Source organism: Notolabrus celidotus, chromosome 24 (genome assembly GCF_009762535.1).
Source record: "Notolabrus celidotus isolate fNotCel1 chromosome 24, fNotCel1.pri, whole genome shotgun sequence".
Taxonomy (NCBI): Eukaryota; Metazoa; Chordata; class Actinopteri; order Labriformes; family Labridae; genus Notolabrus; species Notolabrus celidotus.
In genome coordinates, this window is record NC_048295.1 from 9,038,967 (window position 1) to 9,059,194 (window position 20,228).

The 20,228-nt window shown below is 41.9% G+C and overlaps 1 protein-coding gene across 6 annotated transcripts in view; it reads right to left on the reverse strand.

The window, feature by feature from the left end:
* The window catches only part of kcnh7 (potassium channel, voltage gated eag related subfamily H, member 7), a 116,636-nt gene that overhangs the window by 52,730 nt on the left and 43,678 nt on the right, over window positions 1-20,228 (reverse strand). For 5 of the 6 annotated variants that reach the window (XM_034677624.1, XM_034677625.1, XM_034677627.1 and 2 more), the window contains 2 exons: window positions 11,207-11,538; window positions 10,380-10,610 (listed from right to left, as the gene is read on the reverse strand). In XM_034677624.1, coding sequence (XP_034533515.1) covers window positions 10,380-10,610; window positions 11,207-11,282 — 307 coding nt within the window. In that variant the 5' untranslated portion in view covers window positions 11,283-11,538. The remainder of the gene's footprint in view (window positions 1-10,379; window positions 10,611-11,206; window positions 11,539-20,228) is intronic. The other variant, XM_034677630.1, reaches the window with a different exon arrangement.

The following is a 20,228-nucleotide window of genomic DNA, read 5'->3' on the forward strand; positions in this document are numbered from 1 at the left end:
GTTACAAGTCACAGTTCTTGGTTCGTGATGTTGTTTTTCAAGGGGTGAAAGCACCTCAGAGTACGCTCAACAGCTGTTATTTTTCAAGCTTTGATTTTGTGTTTCTGCCCCCTATCGCCCCTCGACTCTATCCTGACCCTGATCCTGAAGCCCAGCGATGGCGTGCACCATTCTGGGGATGCTGACTCAACCTACCTTTCGAATCATCCTATAAAAAGAGGATGATGTGGATGCTCCAGGCAAACATGTACAACACACGCACCTGTCTGTCAACTCAGCTGTGCCCCTGATTATGCAGGACTATGACCCTTTATATCATCATAACATAAGTGTCAGCCTCAAGTGGTCGCTTAAGGAATTGCAGTCTTACTAAGTCAGATGAATCCCTGATTTGGTGCCAGGCACGCTTTTATTTTGAAAGGACGCAAACCTGATCAGCTAAAAGAGCAAGCAGTGTAATGATAAAGCGTCATCTGATGCACCTGCATCAAGTCAAACTGCTCTGCATTCATGATACCAGCTTATGAACTGATTCAGAATCACGTTTTTGATGCATTTTCAGCACCATGTGAACGACTGGCATGAATTCACACAATCAGTCCCTGTCGTCGGTTATCTTCTCCAGCTTTGAGCCCCAAAGGCAGACGTGCCAGGACGAATTTGAGAGGTGTAATGATATATCATGGCCCTCTCAGCTGTTTCCAGGACAACACTTTCCTGCAGAGAACATCAGAACTTTTTCTATTAAAGGCACGAGGTGTGACAGACGGAGAGATGCATCTGAAGAGAGCACCAACAAGGTGAAAACAGTCTCCTTTATTGTCCGTTCTACATCACTCAGGTTTCTAACGGCAACAATCGAGCAGAGAGGCGATAAATGTGCTTTTCTTGTAAATGACCACTCTGCAATCCAGGAGCCTCTTCTTCTTCTTCGCCGGCAGCCCTGAGAGGCCAATGAGACCGGTTATAGATGAGATCCTCCGTGAGGCATGAGCGTAGTGGAAATCGAAGCCTTTCCTACAACGTGCATCTGTCCGTGTCACTTTAGATTGAGAGCGGGGGGCTTGCTCATTACGCTGCTTTCTCTCAGGCTCATGAGAAGTGATGAGAGCGAGCCGAGCGGCCGTATTCAAAGTCACACCCCATTTGCCGAGGAACTCCTTCATTTATTTCACCCTTTATGGGTTTAGTGCGTGTTGGGCACTCGAGTTACTGCAGAGAGACGGACAGAGGGTGCTGCAGACGGAGCCAGGGCCAGCTGTGATTGAAGCAGCTTCCCGATTCAAGAGGTTGTCCAATCTGATACGGAGCTCCACCTGATTCCTCTCCCTCACTCACACCGAAATCTACTTTCCCCCTCTCCCTTTGTCTCATTTACAAGCCAAATTTTGTCTTTGAATCCTTCCTTTTTCCCTCTCCTCCCCAACATCTGCTCTTCTCCTTCATTTCCCTCTATCTCCCCTCATGCATATGTCTTCCACAGACACAAGCTGTCCACTCGACGCTCGCAAACACAGCTGAACCCTTCGGATGTGGGAGAGAGACTGCAGGCGAAACAGAATAAGAGCTTATCTTGTTTGCACAGCAGTCGATGTACAAGAATTGGGTTTTTTCACGGAGAGCGGTTACAATCCCAGAGTCAAAGCACCGAACCGAAGCTGCTGGAGGCAAATGACCAGAGTCCAGTTATCTTCGGTCATCATGTGTGGCTTCCTCTGGGGCTTAAGAGCCTCATTCAGTGGTAACTTGTTGTTCTTAAGAGGGATGCACACCAACTGAAGGAAAAACTGTCTGTCAAAAAGACACATAAGGGATTAAAAAATCAGCTTTGAGGGAGTAACATCACAGTAATTTCTGACAGATGGATGTCTGACAGATTTATCTTGTTATCTAAGTGATCATGAGAAGTGAGCGAGTCGTTGTGTGACTCAGCAGCCTACCAATACTTGCGTTTGAGGACAAAGATGAAACTTGCACCATTCGCTAGTATTTGCCGATGTTTGACTCTCTCACAGTTGGCTACCTCTCGTAACCCAGCCTGTAGCTGCTGCTGTGTGAGGTGACTTGGGGTGTTTACAGTGTGTAGCCTATTCCAGAATCCAGATGCCCATGCCATTTATTTTGGGAACCTCTGATATGACCCATGGAATCCCTGAAGCATCAACGGTGTAATCCTGGGACACCGGAGCGGACTGTTGAGCCTCACCAGAGTGTTGTGGCCCAAGTTTAATGAAACACCAGTGACGGGAAACGCCACTTGATAAGCCTCATGATGCACTTGCTCTCGCTGCCCATTAGTCCCCGTCTATCTTCATGTTTGGGTTGCGTTCAAGATTAAGTCCTGAGATGTATATGTTAAATCAGTGAAAGCATGGTTAATCCATAAGGAGGTCTAGTGGTTACATTTCCATTACACACATGACTTCAAGTGTAACTTCCCGGTCCACAGAGTGTGCTGTTATTATATTCATCATATACTTCATTTAAAATGCCAGCAAGAAAAAAACCCGCTGTAATCCGAGTGAGCATCACTGAAGCACAACTTGAATCTATTTATAGCGTGACATTCTCAGTCTCATTTGCTATTTGCAAGTGGGAGCTTTTTACCATGTAGTGAGCTTATGGATTTCTTTATACACAGAGGACCTTAAGAGGCAGCTCTTTAGCTTGAAGAGCAAGACGCTGAGATTTTTCTCTTTGAATGACTGAGGCAGAAGGAGCGGCTGCCGCGTCAATTACAAGCATTTATTTTTTACCGGGTGAGTCCTGAAGCTGTCGTTGCAACAAGTAGGTCTGAATACTTTCTCTGTGAATGGGGAGTTAATTTGCGGTGAATGCATTCATTAAAAGTAAAAGACTAAGTAGAGGAAGAGGCACTGGCTGCTGCATTAGTTGTAGTTAAAAACCGGAGTGCATTATTCAAACAGGTGTAAATAAGGTCCAGGCTGTCTTGGCTTCATAATTTGCATTTGTTTCAGATAGGAAGAGATCGTCTCAACTCGCAAATCCAATTTCTCTCTGTTTTATTGTCTCATTACAGAGTGAAGCATTAGCATTTAAAGAGGCCTCGAGGCTATCTTATACAACACCCTGCCAGAAGAAAACGAACCCAACCTACAACTTGGAAATGTTACAGCATTTACTGCAAATAATGGAGTGGTTCAGACAGAAGCTAATTAAGTGGAACACCATTAGAGTATGTTGAAGATTTCTGCTCTAACTTTTCCAGTTTGAAGCAAAAGTGGTGAGGAAATATCATTTTACTTATCCCAATGTGGGGCTTTTGGGTAGGACATGAAGGGGGAGCAGGAGGAGTTTTCAGAAACTGTGGCTTCTAGTGTTTCAGTCAGGACCACTCAAAATAATTAGTTGCATGCAATTGGTGAAATTTGGCAGTATGGCTCTGTTCTGGGAGCTCCCTGCCTTTCCACATATGTACATGGAAAGGCAGGGATGGGTTGCTGTAAAAGTGGGCTTTTTAACATGAGTGTTAATGGAGATTCAATGGCTTTTTTTCCCACTTTTACAGCAACCCATCCTTGCAGAATTAATTATTTGCATACAGTAAGTGAAATTTGGCGGTACAGCTCTGTTCTGGGAGCTCCCTGCCCTTCCACTTGCCTATGTGGAAGGGCAAGGTTGGGTTGCTGTAACAGTGGGCGTTTTAACATGAGTGTTAATGGGGATTCCATGGCTTTTGGAGCCAGCCAAGTGGACACTTGAGGAACTGCAGTTTTTCACACCTGGACAGTGGCTTCTTTTTTAATATCAGAAGTTGCCGCCTGGTCTGAACACAACTTTTTAAAATGTGTTTCTATATTTCAAACATTTACCACTTTGTGCACGCTTTAAGAATCAATATTTTCATCCTGTTTCCATTTTTTTCCCCCCCTTCTATGGGTCTACTTTTTGAAAGAACTGATACATTGCTGATGTCAGACTAAACCTCATATCTCCAAAACTACAGCTTTTCAGGAAATTAAACAACCTGTGTCTTTAAATAACAAAACACTGAACAGAACATTTTCCATTGGCTGATATGTTTTAACGCCCACTGAAATGCATTAAGGGTGACAAAGAACATACATTTTTGAAAAAATAATTAAATGCAGAGATACAAGGTTTCTGCCTGTGGTCTCTTTTAAACACAACTCAAATCCACACCAGTCTCTGTATCTTTCCCACGCTACATTAAGCATAATGACTACTGCAGCATCCTCAGGTTTGCTTTTTATCTGTTGGCAACGAGTGAAAACTAAAAGGTATAAACATGTGGGATGAGGACAAAAGAGCAAAGCAAAATGGCACTAATGCATCACTCTGTCATTTAAGGTGTTGACACCTTAAGAAAAATGCACTCTGTGGAGAATACACCGAGGTGGATAATTAAGAAAGAGACAAATTCATGCTGGAGAAAAGGAACAGGAGTTTGTGAAAGGAGCAGAATGACATGAGAAGACTCCCCTTGATGCAGCAAACTCAGCATCTAAATGTCAAGCTCCGGGACTTCAGGAACAAACTTTTTGCCACTTTAATGGCAGCCTCCGCTCCAGCAGAGGTCATCGAGATATGTGCAGCGGAAGGCAAAAAGGACCAGCGCTCGAGCAAAGGCACAAATCATAAAGCATTAAGAATGTACCAGAGATTGTGCTGACGAGTGGAATCTCCTTCACGGACTGTAAAGGACAGTGGGTGATGCGTTTATGTAGACCCGGGGTCGTGGGATTAAAAGAGGGGAAGATTGCCTCGCAGAAACCCCCAGCGGTCCACCGGGGAGGAGAGCAATCAGCCTGCTGCAATGACATTTCCCCGGGAATTCCAATACAAGGAGGCACTAGAGATAGCAGATAGGAGCTGAGAGCTAAGTGTGGAGGAGAGCCGACGGAATGCCAAGACACCGAAAACGATAGAGTCCTTTTTCTACTTTGCTTTCCACAATCTTTTCAGAGCCGCACTACGACAAGCATCTCTATTTTCTCACTTGAGCTGCCTGCCTCTTCACATTTCCTTCAACTTCATGCTGCATAGTCAAAGATAATAAATGGTGACACATGCTCGAAGTACAGAGCAGGTTTTTCTAAACAACACAAACAAAACTTTCCGTATCGCTTGATTACGTGATTAAAACTCTAGAGAGAAATTCTTCCCAAAGTATAATCTCCGGTCTCATTAAAGTGTCCGGCTATACTTGCTTGTTTTAAACAGGGGATTATAAGAGCAGTCTGCCCTGTTGAAACAGGTGTATGACCTTCCCTGGAGAAGCTCTGAGTCAGGTGAGAGGAAAACACTAAGGTAATTAGAGGCCCGGCACACAGAATGGTAATGAGGCCTTTTCCCCTGCTGCAGGGTCCGACAGTCAGAAGCCCTCCAGCTCTTTTTACTCAAGCCTCCCGTGGGCCGGCGAGTCGAGGGGAGGGCGTTCGTCCGTCATTGATTCCCCCTCTCCAGTGCACCGGTTTTGAAGATCAATGCAACATGAAGGTATTTGTGTCCTCATTAAAGCTGTTTGCTCTGCAGATCGATGACGACTGAACCCCCAGCACGGTTTGGCAGACAATGCGCCGGCCAAGAATGGCTTCAGACCGGTTATGGTCTACTTTAAAGTACTTAAATCCTTTATCAGGCCGATAGGACAAAATGAAAACACTCCAACATGAAGGAACGGACTTCATTCTAAACTATAATGGACCTAACTTGATTAAGTGTTTGCAGAAAATGTAATCAAGATTCTCTGATAGCCTTCAGAGATCAAACATTTTGTTGAGTTTAATTAGTTCAACATTTAATCCCAGGGGGGGTCAACATAACGCTACACAAGACAGTTTACAACTGGGAATCGCTCCTGCATCGGGAGTTTGGAAAACACTTCCATAAATCAGGAGAAAATCAGAGGAAGAGGGAGCACCTATCAATTTTTGAAGGTTCGATACTCACATCGATACCGGAGTTTCAGCATCAGCAGACAGAGATAATCCATCAAGTCCTAGAGTTTAATGATTTAGATGTTTGCTTCACTGTGTTCTATTTAAGAAATATAAGGGCCTGACTTCATAAGAAGAATCTAACATTTGCAAGTAGTCGTAGAGCTCTTTGGTGTAGCAGCATTGACGTACTGGTGCCTCTGCAGCTGACAGAGGAGGAAGTGTCAGCTGATGTAGAGCACTACTTTGTAGCATGAGAGACCCCACAGATTGGTCCATGACACAAAATCAAAGGTGTTAACTGCTGCAGGCCAAGGGGTTTCCTTAGGTTGGCATGTTGTGATATGCCTTACCTAGCAGGGGACAGTAGTTTCAGGCATACTGGCCCTGTATGAAACAGAGAAAGCAACCAAACTGGAGCTCATGGAGAGTGCTGATGCATTAACCAGGGATCCCTGGAGAGTGAAACGAGAGTGAGTGATAAAAACTATCTCAAAATGACCACCTGACACTGGCTGAACATTTTGTACATGCACTCCTGCATATTTCTGAATGTGAAACAATGTTATCTTTAAAAAAGAAACACTGTATGACACAAAATAAGCACTCTTAAGGAGTCCCGTCCCTTTAAGTGATGGTTTTGAGAGCACACTGGTGTTGCAGTGCAGCATTTATTTGACTAATAAATCAAAAAGTGAAGATTATAACGTTAATTGAATTGCATTAGTTTGATTCCTAAATGAAGACACTTAGAGGAATTGCTTTAATTTGTTGATATTGGCTTTAAACTGTTTTTAAATGCAAAATAATTGGGTTTAAATCCTTCAATAAAAAATAAAAATGAGAAATTCTGCAATTACTCATGCTTTAAAGGGTTAATGGTTTGACAGCCCTACTTAAAATGCTAAATACAGTTGTAAATGTAGTAATGCTAGAGGGTTTCATTGGTCTGTTGATAAGGGATTCTCATTATCAGAAAACTATAAATAGAATGTCCAATATTTTGTCACTATAAGCTGTCAGCTGAATGTAGCAGGAAGTTCTTAATTTCTCAGAGAAATGAAGCTGAGAAGAAAAGAATTAGAGAGGAGATGTCCACGTCTGGGAGAGAAATGTGTGACAAACATAATAAGACATGCTGAAACTCCAATCACAGGGGCACGATGTCACCTCGAGCGCAGGGCGGCACGGGGAAATTGTGTTATTCACGGCACTGACTGAGCCTCAGTCTCCTCAAAGTTCAGTAAGGACAATATGCACCGAAGCTATGGGCGGCAGTCTCCAGAGAAAAAGGCAAGCCCACTCAGAAAAGAAGCCGACATCTTTTCCCGTCTATTCCCTCAAGCTTCTCTCTCCAACCTTATCGCACACTTTCAACCTTTGACCCCACACAACTATGTCTCCAAGGATACTATCGTTTGTGACTGTTCTGTAAACCCTTTTTGACCTAATCTGCGTCAGCGCTCTCCCTCTGGGTGCTCTTGTACCTGCCCGAGTATGATTTACAGAAACGCATACACAGCTCCTGTCACACATCAGCTGTCAAAACAAATCCCTCAGACTGCATCTTGTTTTTTTATCAGATAGAATACCCAGCAGTTTGTGGGCACAGATAAAGTTTATCCCTTCCTCAAGATAAGAAACCTAGAGTATTATTTCTTGTCTTTTCTGCCCTCCCTTTTCTGTTCTGCTGCAACAAACAAAAAACATTCAACCTGACAAAAACTGCTGCAGTGTTAGGAAATAATGGTGCACCCTATGGGAGAGGCGTAAGTAAGGCTGGTGGATATCCGTTTGATGAGAAATAACTCACACACTGCAGTATTACAGAGGTAGATGTTTTCAGCAGGGTTGTTTAAGGTAACTTAAGGTGACTTACACAACCCAAGGTTTTATCGACATGTTGGTAGGGATGATGATGGAGGAGTACAAACAGAAGGTACAAAATGTGCCAAAAAAGACCCGACTGAAAAAACGATCTCAGTGTTTGCTAAGTAATCAAAGTGCCTTTCCTTTGACGTTATTTCACCACCCTTAAGAGTCTCATATGCATCCATGCAGTTAGGGCCTGTGTCCACTGCTAGCAGCACTTATTTTCAATTCAAAATCAATGCAGCTCAGTGTTCTGGCGCCTGTGTCACCTGATTTTTATCGCCACCCTTGGGGTACCCTATGGGCTTAGCTATTTTTCCACCCGTGAGACTCTTGTATGCATGCAGTTTAGGGCCTGTGTCCACTGCTGGCAGCACTTACCACTCATCAATGTCACCAATCAATCAAAATCAAGAAGGGGCGGGATTTCTGATATCAGCTTCGTAAACAACAACACTAATGGTGAAGGTGCGTACAGAGGAAATAATAACCACACTCTTTATTTCAAGGGTACAATTTCTGGGTATAAAGCTGCTGTTTCTTTATAAAATGCCACTGATTGAGTGAATATGAAGCATACACAGCATTTAGAAACATACTTAACAGTCACCGCTAAGGGAAAGTGTCATGCAACAACTTTTGTGACGTCACATCTGTTAGTTCCAGTGAGAAGTGCTGAAAAAACGCTGTTAGTGGACACAGGCCCTTAGCGGTTTTGTAGTTATATAGCTATTTGGGACAGCAGTCCATCAAAGAAGTAGTAACACATACAAGAAATGTTAAAAAGTGATTATGGCAACAAAGATTAACCAAAATACAAAGATGAGAACCTTTTAGAAAAGACAAGGGATCAGAAAGAGAGGGAAACTTGTGTGGTTGTCTGAAGAGTCGTTTTATTTTCACATTTATCTCTATTTTTCTCATGGTCGGGTACACTCAGTAGTGCTCTTCAGCAAGTGTCAAGCTGTCTTATTTCACTCCGGTTTACATAACCCTCTTCAGAAAAAGTTAGTGCTGCAAACAGGGAGCTGTTGATGTGTTGAATGTGGAGTTAAGACAAAGTTGCTGCTGCATACTTTTCCAATTCCAATTAGAGACTTTTTGAGACCCAAACAAAGGAAAATACAAGTTTTACAGAGCCCAACATACAGCAGCTCACATAAGCGTAGGATAATTACCCATATATGCCAGTTTTAAGATATTTTATGCATATATTGCAGGTTACCTCACACTCCTTGCTTAACCCTGCCAAACAATCCCTGTGTTTTTGTTCCTTGAAGCCAATTTTCCATGAATTTGCATTTTCTCACCTTCTTCTCCTTCTCTTTCCTGTTTGTGGTTTGTGAATGAAAAAAGATTATGTCACTGTGAATGCCAGAAATTGTCAAATTACGACCCCCAAACATCACTTTTCTGGAAATCACATTTTTAATTGTAGTTTATTATGTCCTCATTTGCTTTTGTGACTCATAAAGAGGCACCGCTGTTGATTTCAGTCTGTTTCATAACCGGTTAAAAGTTCTTTACTGGTGCTTTAAGGAAGAAGAAGTTTTATCCCAGCCTGAGTTCTGATTCAGTGTGAATCAGTGTGCTGCGCTCGTAGGACTGCAGAAGTTGTACACTGGAGGAAACGTAATGCTGGAGAAAAAGGGCCGTCTGACAGCAAGGTGTAAAAATACTCAAAAATATGCCGCTCCCCTAAACTGATATTGATTCCTCTTTGCTCTGCCTTTCTCAAACTTCCGTATCAGTACTCTGGTCAGCTTCTCCGAACAGATCTGCTATCCTCTGTAGGTGATAAATAACTTATGAGTACCTAATGCATCCCCTTATTAAAGAATCACGACCATCCTTTAACGATCACCTCAGATGAAACACAATGAGAACATAAACATCAAGGCGCACATGACGCTTATAAAACTATAATCCCTATTTGTGCCAAAGTGAAACCTCACCGGTCTCTGAACGTTATGCAAGAAGGCTTAATCATCTGAACACATATGTCATTGTGAAAGGTCAAAGCATGAACCCTCCCTGAACGAGCACAAGGATGCGACTGGTTTGAATTTCACTTGAAACAATAGCAGCTGTCAACGCCAAGTCCTGAAGTATTTTCACGCAGCGTATGCACACCAAAAGATTATCGCATATATAGGGAGGATGTGTGTAAGTACGCCGTACGCTGCGGATGAGATGCTGTTTTTTGGGAGCAGGAGGAGTGAACGCCTCACTATCCTCTCAGCGGTCTACAGGGAAGTGAGCTACATCCTTTGCAGGGTGCCCTATCCGGCACAGGCTAATGAACATCTCTCACAGCCACCCAGCGCCTGCATCCTTTCAGAACTGGACTTCACGGCTAAGGAAACCTGCACAGCTGCTCTCTCCGCCCCCTCAGGGTTCTAAATGGGTGCACTCTGTGATTTGCTGCAAAATGCTCCAGATAGGGCTGCCTCAGAACTAAAAATTACCCACAGTGTACCTGGAGTGTGTTTTAAAACACGCCTGTAGGTGGGTCTGTCTTATGAAGTACACACTCTTGAGTGTTATAAGAAGGAGACCTGACACAGTGGTGCGTTTTTCACTCACCATCCTTGCGGTGGTAGGTGATCTCCACCTTGCGCTCCTCCGAGCCCAGCAGAGCCTGGGCCACCTGGGCCACCGAGTGCCGGGTGGTGAACTCGCCGTGCAGGAAGTCGCACGTGCACGGCTTCTGCATGACGTCCGGCCGGGAGAAGCCTGTCATCTCGCAGAAGCCGTCATTACAGTAGATGATAGCGCAGTTCTGCACCCGGGCATTGGCTATGATGAATTTCTTATCTGTGGAGGGGCAGAATTAGAGAAGAGGGAGGATTTATTAGTGTGGTGAATCATGGGAACATCATAATCAATGATACATGAATGCATTTTGCAGAAATATAAACAAGTTGCCCCACATTTTCAGATTCTTTTACTCATGTGAAAACAGCCTAATCTTGCACTGTTTTGAATAGGCCTCCAGCAAGGTGTGCAGCATCACAGCACCTCAATAATCCATGATAAAATAAACAGAGCTGGAGGATTTAATACTGGCAATGAAGGTATTTGGGGATATGATCTGAAAGTAATTAAATCCTTTAATCCGTGCTTCTCTGGTAGCTTTTTAAACTACTGGAGCAGAAGGGTACAGCACTACTATCAAACAACCCCAGAGCTTGATAAGGTGGCAGGATAATTAACTTATAATGACTTTTAATGGACCTCTGACATGCAGTTTATCAAAAAGGGAGGAAAATGGAATTAGTATATTGTGGCATATCTGCATCACACGCCTTGTTGTTGGAAAAGAAGGCCGATTTTCTGATAATTGTTGTGAGGATTCAGGATGCAGACACAAAAGAGAGGCAGCACTAGGCACCATGGAGAGAGGTACTCACTTTGTCCTTCGAATTTCCGGATAATTACTCCCAAAAATGTGTTTTGTGGCGCAACGTGACCCCTCCGGACAGGCATGGTTCCCCTCCAAAAATAAAGATGATCAAAAACCTTGGGCTGTCCAAGTCAGAGCACGCAGGTCCCCCTGATCGCCTTCCGTCAAGTTCTAGCAGCCGAAGCCAGAGGGGCTCCCCGTTTTCTTTGTCACCAATCAGTCATCCTCGCCGGAAAAATCTCCCCCCTCTTCCTTTTGCTTCCCTTATTTCAACTCCGACGCGTCCCCGTCTGAGCGCATCGCAGTGGCTCCCCTGCGCTCCTCCTCGCCGATGTGAAGCTGCAAAGAAAGGAGTCGGCAGACCGCAGTTTCACCAACATCTCACCGACGCTCCTCGAAAGCTTCCCTGCGCGTTTGTGCCGGCGCAGAAGTGAGTGGCTGTGTGCTTGCGTGTGTGCGTGTGTGTGTGTGGGGGTCTATTGTTGTGAAAGGAAGAGTGATGGTCTCTGAGGCCAATGGCTGAGAGGCTGGCGCACCGAGAGAGGCGCAGCGACGACACTGAGGAGGGAGAAACCCACATGGATGCGTAGACAAAGCGGTAGACTGAGAGAGAGGAGAGGCAGGGCTGGATTGTAATGGATTACTGTTACGCGTTACAGCTGCGTTATTGGAATACTGTGTGTTGTTATTAAGCTTCCCCTAAGTTATATCATTGCCTTATCACGCTTACCCTATTAGCCTTTGTACAAATTATCAATATATACACTACTTACCTTATAAAGCCTATGTTAAGCTTAACTTTATGTTATAGCTGGCTTCTTAAACCAAAGACTAATGCTTTATTTTTCATTGAAATTATGTTTGTTTGTTTTTTTACCTTTTGCACCTATTTATTTTTTTAATATTAACCTATTTATTTTATTGTATTTCAACATTATTTATTTTCTTATTTATTATTTTTAACTCATTATAATTTATCTTTATTGGGTTTTTTTCAATAATCCATCCACCTTTTTTCTTTCTTTCACTTGCTTTAATTGTTTACATTGATCTTCTGTATATAATGTGTAAAAATCAAAATAAACATCTTTGAAAATAAATAAACAAATAAATAAATATATGCAAAAACAGCCTACATAGAAACTCAAGTCTATTAATTATGTTAAGCCTAATGTTTTTAACACAAATTATTCATAAATATTCAAACTGCATTCTCTGTCTAATTTCTCTGCTTCATTTTAACCAGGTGTTACTCTGCTTGTTGTTTTTTATTTATTTTATCACGTTGTTTTATTTATTGTGTTTTAATATTTCTGTAAAGTGACCTTGAGTGTTGAGAAAGGTGCTTTTAAATAAAATGTATTATTATTATTATTATTATTATTATACTTCTTACTTCTATTTAATTTAAATTCCATTTGTAACATTGTATTGTATTCTAGCTTTATTTATCTATTTTTATTTTTACTTATTTTATTTTTTCTTATTGAAACTTATTGAAACTTCTTCTTGATTTTACTTATGTCTGGGTTGCTGTAACAACTGAATTTCCCACCGGGGGATCAATAAAGTAATATCTTATCCTATCTCTTATCTTACTATTATTATTATTAGAAATGTATCCATAACTGTGAATAACGAGCCCAAATCTGGACCTAAACGCCTCATATCACGTCTCATTAATATACAGCCCGGTGGTTAGCATCAAAACATACCATAAATCAATTTTAGCATAACATATTATAGTTTTAAGAAAAACTATCAATATTCAATAATTACCTTCACCCATTTCGACCATGTTTTTGAAGTATCTGGCATATTTAAAGTATTTTAGTGAGTGCTAGCTAGCTACATTAGCTTCAAACTTAATACTCATGCTTTAGTTTGATGATATTAAAGATGTGAAACACCAACCCTTTCCATTAAAGCTTCAAATCACGACGAAAACTAATAAAAAACGACCTCGTTTTGACACAAATGAGATATTAATTTTAGCGCACCTGTGACTTCTCTCTCAGTCACGAGCTCATTAGCCTGGTGCCGCAGCACCGACGTCATCACCGCAAACGCAGGTGTGTCGCGTGTCCTCATCAAGTCCAGCCTGAAGCCACCATTAGGTCGTGTTTTTAAATGTCTTCTGCAGCCTGGAGTTTTCCACACAATGTTTGCATAAAAACGTGACTGACTTCCTCTGACTTTGCCTCAGAGTTGAGGGGCGCTGGCCATGGTGCTGCAGAGGCATTTCACTTTTCCTCCCATCAGAGGAAGGCTGGGTTTATAAGCTGCTTACACAGAGTGAGGAGTCAAGGGAGGAAGGGATCCACGCCTTGACCTAGGGCACTTTATCAAGACATTAAGAGATTGTAGTCTTGTCACCTGAGACCTTGAGTTTAGAAAGTGGTCATACAACAAGCATTAGCCAACCTTTCTGTCTCTCTATGTAGCTGCAATTTCAACTAACTTATTGGCATTTTAAAGCCTACTTTTTATTATATATGTCTGTATTAACTCTTCTTCTGCAGATAAACATCTACTGGAATAATATAGTGGTATAATAAATGCACTGAAAGCAGTAGAGTGCAAGTTTTAACCATCCTATTATCCTTGGGGTCAACTAAATTAATGACTAATATCATTTTTTTGGCTTCATATTTCATGACTTTTCCTAAATTAATGGGGACAGCTGGGAAAACATACAATTAAAATGTTGATATGTTCCAATTTCCAGTAAAAACAAATTACGTATCAGTGTTCCAGGCTGTTTTAGCTGTATAAAACAAGGAATATCAACATTTTTTACACCTTTGTTTTGGATGATATTGAGGTCACTATAACCAAAGACACTTCTGCATGTGACTGCAGGAGCTGAGATTGAACCGCTAACCTTGATATTGAGATATAATATTTCAAGCCACCATGTCTCAAAAGACATTGAATGATTTGTCCTGTGTCATATGTTTTTATAGCAGTTTGATGTTCTGTTTTACAAATAAAGCTTTAAATTGTGTTTATGCTTGAAATATATTTTATTTAAAGGGCTATTTAAAAAGTCAACAAAGAAACAGAGTACCTGACACATAAACCTGGGTAACAATCAGCTTCTGGAGGTTTAAATTGCTTAAATTTCAGGGTAACATGAGGGTTAAGTAAACAATCATGAAATCCTCATTTTGTCCAAAAGCAATCGTGTTGCAATGTTAAAACAACATCACGTGATCTTGACTAGGTGTTTAAAGATGTCAATACTCTGTCTCCTCTGTTGAATTTATTCATCTTGTTCGACTTTCCCTTCAGGATCAATTCATCCCCCCCCCCTCCTGTGCTTCGCTCCCTAGACGTGCTCAGGCAAACAAACACACACTGAGTGTCTAGAAAAACATCTGTCTGCCGCCGTCCACCAGCTCTCCCTCCATCTGGTCCATTGAGGAAAAATGATTCACCACAAGCAGACATGGGGGGGTAGGAGAGAAGGCGGCATATGCTGCTTTTACTACCTTTTGTTTTTACGATGAATACAGTACATTCCATGCTTTGTTTTCTCCTTTTCACACATGACAGCTTTCTTTGGATAGAGCATGTGTAATTTTTTCCCCTGTGGCTTATGCCCTGCAAAGACTCCCTCAGCTGCTTTTGTATTTATCCATATTAATCTTTATTTTGCTGCCAACATCCTGAATCACAATACAGTTGACACCAGTGATATTTTAATCCATATTCTAATCTCTGTCTCTGCCACACAGCAGGCACGACTCACTCATGCACAGTGCTGAAACTGAAAAGGGTAGGCCTGCCTTTGAGTCACGCTCACATTTAAGGGAGTGACGACATCACTTAATTGTATTCCACTCATAATATGCTCACAGGATGGACAGCAGGAGGTGACTTACTGCCTTCAGAAGAAGGGAGTCCCTGCAAAAACAACACATTTAGCTTCTTTGCTCGTGCACTTCAGCACAGCAGAGCAGTAGGAGCTCTTGTTCTGGATATCACACAAGTAGACTGAACTCATAAATTATACACTGCAGTGAACAGAGGAATTATTGACCGACTTAAGTATACAGAAGAAGCCTGGTTCCTGTCTTTGGATGCAAAACCAGTGAGTGGGAATCCCTGCTTTTACAAGAAATGAAATGATCATTCAGACAATTTCAGAAAGCATCAAGAGGAGATATGATGGCACTAAAAGCTCACTAAACTCAGAACTCAATTTCAGACTTTTATTATTTCATTACTTGAAGCACTAAAACTGAGAAAACGGGGAAAACAAATATTACTGCTGCAGGTTTCTGCAAGAAGGCAGCGATGAAGTATCAGAAGCTACAACCTGGACAGCTCACCTGGATTAACCTGTGAATTGAAAACAGTAAGCTAGCAGGACTGTCAGTGTGTTCATCCACTTCTTTGGTATATACTCAAAAATTATGGATTGACTGCTTTCCAGATGGTCCAGATCTTCATGATCCCTGAAGGAGACACCCTAAAGACTTGGTGACAGATGTGCATGGTTCCCAGAAGATGTACCCAACTAACTACAGACTTCCATGAGGTTGAAATGTTGGATTTTGAGTGACTGGATCAAAAATGATTTACATTTTTTAAAATGTATTCAACGAACTGATTCTCTTCTCATTTTTGGTGACCTCTGACCTTCATCTGGCACCTTCAACAGGTCAAAATGTTGAAATGTTTAGTACTTATCTAGCTTCTAGTGCAAGTTGCATGATTCTGAGTTAGTTGGTAAAACTTTGTTTGGATTCTACTTTTATTGCCAATATGAGCCAACTCAGATTCTCCATGATAATCATGTACTTTGTATATTTTAAATTCAGTGTCAAAGGAAGCTATTACGCACATTTTTTATGAGGTTCATTTGGTACAGTTAGTAGAGACTTGTGTTATCTGGGTTGTATTAGCTCCTTTCCACTTGCTAGATCCCATTGGTCGAGAGGCACAGTGGTTTATGGAAGCTGACAGCCATAAATAGATTAGACTGTATTTACTTTGCATTAATCGAGAACATCAATCTGTACATTCCCTTTATGAGGCTGCGTCATATCAGCAGGTTTATGAGTCAATGCAAGGAAGGTAAATTAGATTTTGTCCTGTAATGCTATTAGAGGTTAATAGAAAAATTATGTTGGCTAATGTTGCAACACAAACTAGTTGATTTGGAAATATCTCAAAAGCAATATTTGTTCTGGTTGTGAGATCAAGTGTAATCTATTAAGTGCAATAAAGTGATTAGTCTACCAGACTGGTAGCTGTTAAAGCCCTTTGCTTCCTGAGGAGTCAATAAGTGTAGTGAGCTAATCAATAACACACTATCAAACAGGAGGATTCTAACAATAGCAAGAAACAGCTCTACTAGCTTCTATCTATTTTCTAGGCACTGTGTGTTTGCCTCTAGCTGGTATTTCGCCCCCATTCTGATCTCACACTATATTCTCTCCTGTTCATCTATGTTTTCCAATATATTATTTTTTATGCTAAGCTACGGTAACTGTCTGATGACTGTTTCTTCATTTTAAGTGCACCCCCCATGAGTAGGGTATCAATCTTCTCGTCTAACTTCCAGCAGCAAAGCCAAGAAGTGAATTTCAGAAATTATACAAGTGTTTCTAAAATGGCTGTTAAAAAATGTTTATGCTCTCATTTGGAAGAAACCTGTTTGAACTCATTATCTCTATATGTTAATTAAGCTATTAAACTTCAAAAAGGATGTAAAGTTGGGAAAATTTGATGTAACATAGCTAATATGGTACAAAAGCTTACTCCAGTTGACTTTTAAGTAATCCTTGCCCTCATAAATCAGCCTTAGCGGTCAAATGTGGACATTTTAATGGATTTTCTTTGAGGCCAAGAGCAAATGTAAATAATGCACCAATTCTGTTTGAGTTCGAGGACTTAGTTATAAAAAATTCCAGATCAAATGTTTTTCTGACCAACAGTGCAGTTAATCTCAAACATGGCTTTGCTTCAGCGAGGATGGATTTTCTTCTCTGGGATTTGGTAGGACATGTCTAAGTCTGTAAAAAGACAGAGCTGAAACCGGCACTTTATAATTGGAGCTGAGTCAGCAGGTGAATGATTACAACGATGCCCTTTGGGATCATCACCATCATTATGATGTATTGCAGAAAGACAAAATGGTTATTACTGTAGAGTCTAACCTTGCCTTGGGCCCTGCTAATTAGGTGGACTAATACCAAACACCACAAGCTCCTGACAGGCTGTCACTCTTGCAGCAAAGAGGTCTAGATCCGGCATTGCATGTGGTAGACTGTTACAGTGGCATGGACAGTGTTTAAGCGAGTGAGGAGACTGTCCTTCAACCTGGGTTCAAGCCCCCTTGACAGCAAACATCAATCCTGCTGAACTATCCTGGAGCAAGAGCAGACACTGAATTCCCACCTGCTCCTAAGATGTTCAGCCAAATGAGAACCTTCCCCTTCAATCAATAGAATATCTCATCATTTCCTCCTCCCCGCTCAGTGCTAAATCATTTAAAATGAGCTTTGTCATGCAGAATTTTGGGATGCTGTCCACTGTTGAACAGCCCCCCCATGGATTTTGTGCAACATGGGATTTAAAGGTTAAGAACTGAGTTTTTTTTTCTCCAGATTTTGTGAGCATAAGAAAGCTAACACGGTTAATTACATGGGCTGCCAACAAACCCGCAGTGATTTCCCCTGGTGGTTGTAAAGGATCTCTATTACTATGAGGCATTTTCTCTGACCTCAGCCCAAGAGAGAGGCTCAGTGTACTGTAGCCTGTGCAGCAGTCATTAACAAAACCCAGCGCGGTCTAATCCACTCAGCATCGGCTCATTCATGGCTACAAAGAAAAATGAATTGTTGCTGTGTATGAATAGCTGGTGAGAGTTCATATGAATCTGATTGCATTTAGAGCATCTGGATATCCTTTGACAGCAACATCATTGTCTGACTGAAAGCCTTTTTTATTGGCAAGACTCTACAGCCAACACACTGACAACACAGTGAGTTTATTGTTATGATAACAATAATATTTCTATTCAAACAGAGAGGCATCAAAAAAAGGTAGAGTCTCTGGTTTACACTGTATACCCGACAAATCCCTGAAGACATGGACAACACATGAGCAACTTGGCACTGTGGAGGTCAGCATCAAATGACAATTCATGAGATTTCACTAAGAACCACAAGTATAGACCTCGTGGTCACACTAGATGAAGTCAAGGGATCACCAAAGTCAAAATGATTCATCCTCTGAGGAATATGAAAGTCTTCGGAGAATAAAATTTACACCCTGCCAATCAATGTCATGTTATTCAACTGTAGAGATCAAAACTTGAACCAGCTGGTGGCCTGGCTTGCAAAAGGGGGTTGTCAAACATGGTATGATTCATCATATGGGGACAATGACAACATGTTTAAAATGTTGGATAATTGTAAAGATATTTTCCCTAGAGCTAAAAGTAAACCTTATGGCAACACTAGACAAAGTCGCAAGGTCACAATATACGAAAGGGTTCATCCTCTGAGGACAAGATACAGTAAAGGGAACCCTGAAATTAAACCAACAATGATAATGGAAGTCTTAATGACTACAAGCCATGTCATGATGATAGTGGCAACAAACAATACAGATCCAGCTTGATGGTGCAAGAAATTGGGATGACTATGATAAAAAATAAGTAGCATCGCTGAGGGTATACTAATGTCCTTCCTCAGTGAGAGAAGAAAATCCTGTCTATGCTATCTGCTTTTGGCTGCCCCTGCTGCTGCGAGTGTATTTGAGAGGAGAATATCCCCCCGAAAGCCTGACTCTATCAGCTCAGTTGGCCCATTCATTTTTAACTTAATCTCCTCAGTATGTGGAGCAATTTAGATCGGGTAGCCGGGCCGTGCCCCCTAATCCACGGATCACTCCAGGCAAATGGCTCCTTACATCCAGGAATGACTCTACAGTCTCTCTATTCTCTCTCAGTTTATTTTAGCCTGTTCTTGTTATTGTTGGACCTTGATCTTTGCTCTGGCCTGGAGCCAGGAAAAGACAACAAGAGAAGGCTGACCAGCTGAAAGACCATAGCTGGAAGGTTGCAGAGTCAAGCAGAATAGAAAAGTGAGGTAGACAGGGAGAGGAGTTGATGACGACCGACAAAGAAAGTTAGCCAATGTTCCTTGCTGGACTTTTTGTCTTCTCTGCAGTCAGCTATTCAACTTTGTCCCAGACTTTTTCCACAGCAGGCCCCTTCCACAGATAAATGTCTCACCTTTCCTCATCTGCTGTCTTGCTATCTGTGGGGAGCTGGGCAGTTCAGCTCAGAGGTTCATGGGAAATACGCGCCAGGGACGCAGTGTTGGCGTGTCAACGATAACCCACGTGTCACCCGGAGATACCGCCGGCGGCTCCCTGTAAACTCATGGCTTTGTCTTCTGTCATTGTCGCCATCACAGCTAAACGCCTGTGACTGCACAGCTCATCACCAAAAAGAGGTGTCATCTCAGAGATGTATCACCCTGCTCATGTCCCCGTCTCTGTACTGGTTCACTCGAGGTGTCAAAGTGTAGTGACTCTTACTCAGGGAAGTGTGTGTTTGTACAGTATCTCCTTGTGTGTGTGTGTGCTGTTCCAGTCTGTCCTTGTGAGAACAGATCAGAGTTTCGGCCCATTTGAGGGAAGTCATTTTGGTAAAGTGAGGTCATTTCACTTCACATGGACATTATTTTACGGACCGTCGCCAGTTTAACCTGCTTGGGGGCCCAAGTGTAGAAATTGGCTGTTTGGCACATCTTGCAAGTTTCCATCAGGTACAGTGAACACAGGAAACTAAAAATAGCTGCTTTATTTTAACACAGGGACCCAGACACTTCAATACTGATGGTTTCACTTTTTTGCACCTCCATTGATTGAGATGATATGAAACATAGCCTTGCCAACCTGGAGTAGTAAGATTGAGAGAACCATGTAGTCTTGGGAATTGTATATTTCAACAACTATTGGATGGACTATTGCCATAAATGGACGAATGTAGTCTCAGTGGTGTC